This window comes from Austrofundulus limnaeus, unplaced genomic scaffold, assembly GCF_001266775.1.
Source record: "Austrofundulus limnaeus strain Quisiro unplaced genomic scaffold, Austrofundulus_limnaeus-1.0 Scaffold8, whole genome shotgun sequence".
NCBI lineage: Eukaryota > Metazoa > Chordata > Actinopteri > Cyprinodontiformes > Rivulidae > Austrofundulus > Austrofundulus limnaeus.
This window is the reverse complement of record NW_013952410.1, coordinates 3482723-3490534: the sequence shown is the minus strand read 5'-3', so window position 1 is coordinate 3490534 and position 7812 is coordinate 3482723. Positions and strand designations below refer to the sequence as shown.

Sequence of the window (7812 nt, the reverse complement as noted above, 5' to 3'; positions counted from 1 at the left end):
ACACACACACACACACACACACACACACACACACACACACACACACACACACACACACACACACACACAAATAGCCAAAACATGAGTGTACATTCCTGCATAAACCTTTTGAAGTGTGCTTCTGATTTATTTGAAAGCACTGATCTTGAAAGAACCAAGCCCCAAAGCAGACAGAGTTGGGCCTGAAATGATGGATGAGGATCCGTCACGGTGCATACAGATGGGTTTGAAAATGATTGTCTGGTCTGGAGCATCCAAAAAACTAGTCAGTGCCGTACTCTCACTTTTAAGTCGGTGTGCAAAGGTTTTTTCCTGATACACGATCAACGTTGATTTCAGAACTGATAAAGCCATTTAATGTGACCATATGTGGACATTAGTTGCAGTCTTTTATCAGTTTGCTTTGAGTGGAAATGTTGGACATGAAAAACGGTTTCATGGCAGCAGGCTTAAGAGTGTGAATAATTTTCCTGGTATCAACCCAATGCCACTGATGTTTTGGGCATTTATCCTCTTGGAAAAGAAATCTCTGAATTTAGTGTTATCTTCCAACTCGTAGCACAGTTTCCTCCAGGACTCGCTTGTATTTCACAATTTATTTTGGCACATTTTACACACTGAATGTAATGGCAGAAACCTAATTAGGTTAGGAAAATATTAACTTTCTATTGTTTTGTGTGGGACACTCGATGTAGGTGAATGTTTTGTAATTGTCATACTGGAATCTGATTTGGAATAGGTGTTTCCCAAGCCACTCCTCTAGCACTGAAGATAAGCTCTTAGTTCATTTTGTGCTGATTCACCAGGCCTTTTGGAGAATAGTTGCTCAAGGTTGCTTTTCAAATTATACATTAACACACGTTATATATTGATGCGCATTAAAAATAGCAAGGAATTTGGTTTTCGGGGGTGGCTCACGGTTTCAGGTATTAGTCTGAAAATAAAATGGTTTAGGAATTAACTCATCAGTTTAAACCCTTTCTGCATGTCAGAATGCCGTAATGCTAGGAGACATGGCTTTAGAAGTTTGCTTCACCCTGTTTCTGAGCCAGAGTGTTATTAGAATGTGTTCTAAATGCTGCTAAATCAGGATGCAATGAAACTTCTTTTTAATGTTTATATTTTGCACAATAGCCATAAAATGAACTGAATCAACTTTTTCTTTCTTTTTTTTCTGAACTCTACCCGTATCAAACAGACCAGTTTGAACAGAAAACAATTGACTGGTGTGAACACATTTAAACATTTTTTTTCTTTTTTTGCAATACATGAAGATGTTTGGGGCTGTACATACATACATACGGCGGGTAAAATAAGTATTGAACACGTCACCATCTTTCTCAGTAAATATATTACTAGAGGTGCTAATGACATGAAATTTTCACCAGATGTCGGTAACAACCCAAGTGATCCATACATACAAAGAAATCAAACCATAAATGTCCAGAAATGAAGTTATTTGTAATAATGTGGAATGGCACAGGGAAAAAGTATTGAACACACTTACTGAAATTTATCTAATACTTTGTACAAAAGCCTTTGTTGTCAATGACAGCTTCAAGACGCCTCCTGTATGGAGAAACTAGTGGCATGCATTGCTCTGGTGTGATTTTGGCCCATTCTTCCACACAAACAGTCTTCAAATCTTGAAGGTTTCGTGGACCTCTTCTATGAACTCTGATCTTTAGTTCTTTCCATAGATTTTCTCTATATATATGTGTGTGTGTGTATACATGTGTGTATGTATACGTTTGTGTGTGTGCATAGACACTGCATGTAGATGTATATTTACGTGTATGAATGTATTCTGGTTTTGTATAATTTAGTAGGTAAACAGATTATTGTTTTAGTCTTTATGAAATTGTGACTTAGAATAAGAAAAAAGATTTTATTATTTTTTTAAATAAGCTTTGGAGAAGGGTGGGATTAAATAAGTTTTGTACTTCTTCCCATTTCTTTTCAATTTTTGATCACTTATTATTTTTTTGTTTTGTTTCTATATGTTTGAAATAAATTAAACTAAGCTTTAAAAAAAATTAAAACCCAGTATACGTCATCTTCTTTCGTCCACAGGGAAGTTTGATCCCAAAGCAATGAGCAACTTCTATGACAACATTCAGCCTGGTCCAGTGGTGCCATCCAACACTGTGAGGAAAGGTAAAATAAAACAATGCAGACTTTAAAACTTGAGTTTGGTTCTAAGGATGATGTCTGTAAAACTTTAGTTTAAACATTAAAAAAAAAACCTAAAGTAAATATAATCTAATACATTGGAGCCCCTGCAGTGTGTTTAAGTGTCCTTGTGCAACACACTGAACCTCGCACTGCTCCCAACAAACTTATTACTGTTCCAGTGAAATGTGCTCTATATAATGATTAAAATAAGTAACAGAAAGCACTGGATGAATATGTATGAATGGATAAATGAGAGGTCTTTATAAAGCACTTGGCAGAACCTTGAGAGGCTTAAAAAGGTGCTGTACAAGTCTCATTTACAATTTAATACTCAGATGCAGTAGTTTGTTTCATCCTAATATGTTGCATAACAAAGAAAATTAGATTTAGTTTTGAAACAGAGACAAAAATCTTACCCGATTTAGGTGGAATGACCTCCAATGATCTGTTGGCTTGGAAACCAGATAAGAAACCTTGCTTTTTAATAATCTGCCTCTACATGTACTTGGGTAGTTGTTACATGCATGCGTGCCTGCTGACATCCAAAACTGTTTCCACCCCTCAGCTGTGAACTCTTATGAAGTAAATGTTTAGCTGAACTCACGGTTCTCAAACTGTTTCTGTCAGAATGGGAACAGGCCTCCAAGCCAGTGCCGGCGGCCCCGAGAGACGAGGACTTTGAAGGCGCTGAGTGGCATTGTGAGAGCTGCACCTTCCTGAACCACCCTGCACTCAACCGCTGCGAGACGTGCGAGATGCCACGCCACAGCTAAACGGAGCACTGTGCTGTCCCACCTCTCCCTGCCCCACTCCTCGGACACCCTGAGCCACGACCTTTCAGCCCTCCTACCCCCGCCGTCAATCAGTATACAAGTTCCTTCTACCTGCTGAGGAAGAGCCACTATCCCCACCTCCCTCTGATCACGTCTGTCATCGACTGCTGTGCACTATGAAGTTGTTTTTTGTTTTTTTTAGATTTCTTTGACAGATGATGAATATCTTTAGCCTTTTTCAAATTCCTGTCTTGGCAAMATGTCTAAAAACGGGACGCAAATCACTGCAACCGAGTGAAACCGGCTTTGCAGAAGTCAAAGCAGCGTAAGGATTGAGGAGAACGGGCTTTGGTTTACCAAGAGAACATTCCACGCAGAAGTAAGTGACTGCCTTGTTTACATTGTGCCCATCACTGAACTGAAAATAGAGGCACTTTATTTCCAAGACTTCTGACTGTCTTACCGACCGCAGAACAATGATCAGAAGTGGCGTATACATTATTGTAACTAATGCGAAATGTAGACTGTACACTGTACCTGGCTCTGTGTGAGAGCTCGTTTCACTGAAAGAACACTAAAGACACTCGCATACGAGTATATTCCTTGTACTTCTATGCATATTATGCCACCATGTATTATGTGTTCAAAAGATGTGGATTTCCTGTGCAAATGCCTCAACTTGCTGTACCTAATAAAAGAGCTGATTCTAAGTGACTTGACAACGCAGAGCTGCACAGTTTGCAGTAATTCATATGTGAATATGTTTATTGTGTCATCAGCAAGCAAACAGTAGAGGCATGCACACACACTCACTCGAAGCATCGCTATAAGAGGAGGTTTACGAACAAAATGGTCTTTACAAGAACACGTGGGTGCAAGAAGTTCATTCCAYGGGTGTTTGATCTCACTGCTCGTGCTCAGCTAGTCTCTTAAATACAAAAATGCATTTTTTTTTTTATTTATAGAGAAATCTGTGTGGTTCGCTCTTTGGTTTTCCTGATTCAAAACAAAATGGCAAAAAGAAAAGTGTTTTTTTTATTTCTTTTTTAAAAATTGAAATCCAAAAGCTGTAAAATCAAACCCATTAAAAATCTACAGTGTTTTTTACTTCAGCTATCGTAAACCAAAATAAAAATATGTTTTTGTTTTAAGATAAAGCGGGACTGGAGTTGACGGAAGTCGACCAAAGAAGAGGCTGCAAGCTTCTTAAAAACATTCCTAAAGATAATGGCTGCACTTGGACACCATTCTGCATAACGGTCAGATCATCAGCTCTCAATGAGATGTGTCGACTTCCTCCAAATTAGGGCTGCCACAAACGATTAGTTTTATCGATTAATCACCTATTATTTTTTCGATTAGTCGACTAATCGGATCATACATTAATTGAATATAAAACACACAGCTTATCATGCCAGAATGCAGCTGCTATTATATAACCATTGTTAGATTTTAGCTATATGCYAACTAAAAATAATTGCTGTGGAAGGCAAGTTCTGCCTTGCAGATATTGCACAGGTTTCTCTTCATTTTCTTAAAATGATCCCACATTTTTGAGCTCCGTTGCTGGGTGGCGATGATATCAGAGCCTGTATAATGTCTTGTAACGTCCACGGCCTACCCCAGTTACCACTACTGTGCATATGTGTTAAGGACAGAAAGGCAGATGTGGCAGTGAAGGTGTAAGCAGTTTGGAAAGAAAAACAAAGTAAAGAACAACAACAACAAAAACAATTAATCGATTATTAAATTAGTCATCGATTATTTTAATAATCGATTAGTCGTCGACTAATCGTGGCAGCCCTACTCCAAATAAGACAAACATATCCATGGTGACTCTAGTTTGCCTGTTTCTAAAGTGTGAAGTAAAAATTTGATGTTCTGGGAGCTCAGGACATTATTTCTGGTTTTGCCAGAGTCCCAAAAGGTGCACCAATACAATCTAAAGCTTGTCTTTGCTTTGACCATTTAATATGGAAAAAGTAGCTTTTTGTAGTTTTGTAATAGTTATTTTTCTAATTTAGTTTTAAAACAAAACAAAAACTCCCCCCTCACTTCATTTTGAAACAGAAAAACCACAGAACGAACCATACATGAATGTCTGTTGATTTTGTGCTCTTGATGGTGTTTACACCAAAGTTCATACTTTTTACAGTGGGTGAAAGATAAGTAGGCATCACATGGGGGGGACTGTGAGCACGTGCTCAGTAGCATGATCATCCCAACACTCAGCTCTCATGATCATTTGCCTGTTTGATTGCTTGGAATGTTTTATCCACACTGCGCATAGTTCCATATAAAACACCAGATTTATTCAAATTAAATTTGACTATAATTACTGCTGTGGTAGGTTGTGCTAACCTGYATATCATTTGATACTTGCAACATTTTTATAATTTCCTGTTTTAGACAGCCCTTATCAGTGTCTTGGAGACTAATAGACTCAATACAGGAGAAAATAAAATAGCTTTATAGGCATGATTTTTACACATCTGTTGATCTTTGCYGGAGATCTCTGGTTGAGGTCTAAGGTGTGCAGTATCTCTGGGGAAATGATGAATGTAGCCACATCTTCCCTTCGTTTTTCATCATTTGAGCAGGRCATCTTCCTCTCTACATGAGCCTGAGATTACATCCGCCTGGTCTTTATTAGTCTACCGGTTTGTGCAGGTATGGGGTCAGGGGCTCCATCTGTTCCCTACAGACTTTCAGCTCAGATCTACGGAGGTTGCACATATTTGCCTGATTGGGGACACTTTCTTCTAAATGTTTTTTTTCTTTTATCCATATCTGATATTGAATTTATTTTTATTTGCTAAACCCTTACAGAAAGTTCCCTGGCATCTGTGCAATATCTTAATGTCTTTGAGACATTAGGTTCAAAGCATCAAATGTAAAAACTCAGTCCAAACACCAAAAAAAAAGCATTTGTTTTCCCCATTTCCAATGTATGGTTATGCACTGCGGAACAGAAAAGTTCTTGTGGACACCAAGTGTTTTGCGTTTCTTCAGATATCTTGGGGTTTTTGCTTTAATAATATTCTTCATAGTTCTTGGGGTTTAGGCAGTAGAGGACGGCGCCTCCAAAGGAGAAGATGGTGGATCCCCAGGCCAGACCGTAGCCCCAGTTGAACTCGTGGTACACCCTCAAACTGATTGTTTCTATGAACTTGATGGGGAACAGGACCAAGCTGCACACCTGAAGGACAACTGCAAAAGAAACAGAATATCACAAAAAAAGGATTCTTGTAAAAATTGAGAAACAATTAATGACCAGAAACTGAAGTTACCAGGAAAACTTGAAATAATTGTTAACATTTTATTTAATCTCTCATCTTTTCTCTCTAGGATTCAGAAAAAACAAAGCACTAGCATTCCTTGAAGGAAGGTATATCACCCACCACCTTTCATGCCAGAGTTTTAAACTAGGATCATCTTATATTGAGAAACGATGGAGTTGTAGCTGTTTTTGTCAAACATCAAAAACAGCCTTATTCAAGTAAWATGAGTTTGTGTTGTGAATGACTTTCAATTACTACCATCTGAAGATCTGTAAAACTGACCAAGTTGTAGCCATTTACGTTTTGCTAATGTTGATTATCTGTGGCAGCTATCTTGAATTGGATTGTCTCCTAAATTTAATCAGTTGTAGACGTACATCATTCAAATCTATCCAGTAGTTTGTGAGATATTTTGTTAACAGACACAACTGGCTTCAAATGATTAATGGTTAAATTGAAAATAAAATTCTTGCATGATTTCAGCCACAGCCCCACCAAATTTTCAATCAATATCTGTTAAATTCTTTGAGTTACTGCCAAATTAGTGTTTTGTTTTGTTTCAAGTCTGTCAGTTATGCAGCCATCTTGAGCTGGGCTGACTCCAGAAGTTAATCARTTGTAGATGTGCATTCAGTGATTACTTTCTGTAAGTTTTGTTCAAATTTGTCCAGTGGGTAACTAGATATTTTGGTGACAGACACAAACACARTCGTCAACCTTTCGTACCTGCAGAGTACAGCATGACAGCCACGGGTTTGTAGCAGCGACTCCTGGAGCCGAAGCAGAGGGAGACCAGCGCCACGAGGAAGGAGAGCAGGGTGAGGGCTGCTCCCCCCATCAGCAGGGCCAGTGTGGCGATCTGCCAGTCTGCGATCAAACACAGGGACAGGAGTCACATAGGAAGCTTAATTAAGAAAAAGGTTGCCTTGAAGTGCTTTRACACAAGAAAAGAGGAGGAAAAACAAGGAAGAGGGAAGCACCAGACCAGGTCAACAGCCAAAGTGGTTAACCACAAAAAAACACTGCAGTGCTCAATCTTGCATAAAACAAATGATCCCGCCCAGCAAAGCTGGACCRCTGTGTAAACACAAACTGTTCGCGGTTCAGAGGCTGGGCTAGCTGCGYGCTCTAAAAGAGCCTGGCGATGTCTCGAGATGTTCTCATGTGAGGTTCAACAACCAGTCGAGCAAATGAAGTATGTGAACTACACGKCGAGCCTTGATCCGACCCCTGCTTCTGGGGCCTGACAAGAAGAAACAAACACAATCCTGTGCTTTGCAAAGATTTCAGCAGCTCGGTAATGAATCCCAGAGCAGCAGAACAGGGAAAGTGATTCTGCGAGGTGACTCAGATAATGAACATCCCTTCAGTCTCTGCTTGATGCCAGATCAGCAGCATTCTCAGCATCTCATCGAGATTAACTCTAAAAACTCTCAGCTGGAAATAACTGCTGTTTCAGTCTCACATTGTAATCAAGACACGGCGCCAGTGTAGAACAAAAAGCTTGTGTCAAAACCTAGTATACATGTATGAATGTGTGTGTGTGTGTGTGTGTGTGTGTGTGTGTGTGTGTGTGTGTGTGT

At 39.2% G+C, this 7812-nt stretch overlaps 2 protein-coding genes across 2 annotated transcripts in view; one reads left to right on the top strand and one right to left on the bottom strand.

Annotated features, from left to right (window-relative positions):
• Positions 1–3676, top strand: part of tab3 (TGF-beta activated kinase 1 (MAP3K7) binding protein 3) — a 10920-nt gene extending 7244 nt beyond the window's left edge. Inside the window, exons 6-7 of the mRNA XM_014000405.1 lie at positions 2074–2157; positions 2803–3676. Of these exons, the coding sequence (XP_013855859.1) occupies positions 2074–2157; positions 2803–2948 (230 nt within the window). The 3' untranslated portion in view covers positions 2949–3676. The remainder of the gene's footprint in view (positions 1–2073; positions 2158–2802) is intronic.
• A 1562-nt stretch (positions 3677–5238) lies between these two features.
• tmem47 (transmembrane protein 47) overlaps positions 5239–7812 on the bottom strand; it is a 7942-nt gene continuing 5368 nt past the window's right edge. Inside the window, exons 2-3 of the mRNA XM_014000398.1 lie at positions 6956–7096; positions 5239–6158 (exon numbers count right to left, since the gene is read on the bottom strand). Of these exons, the coding sequence (XP_013855852.1) occupies positions 5980–6158; positions 6956–7096 (320 nt within the window). The 3' untranslated portion in view covers positions 5239–5979. The remainder of the gene's footprint in view (positions 6159–6955; positions 7097–7812) is intronic.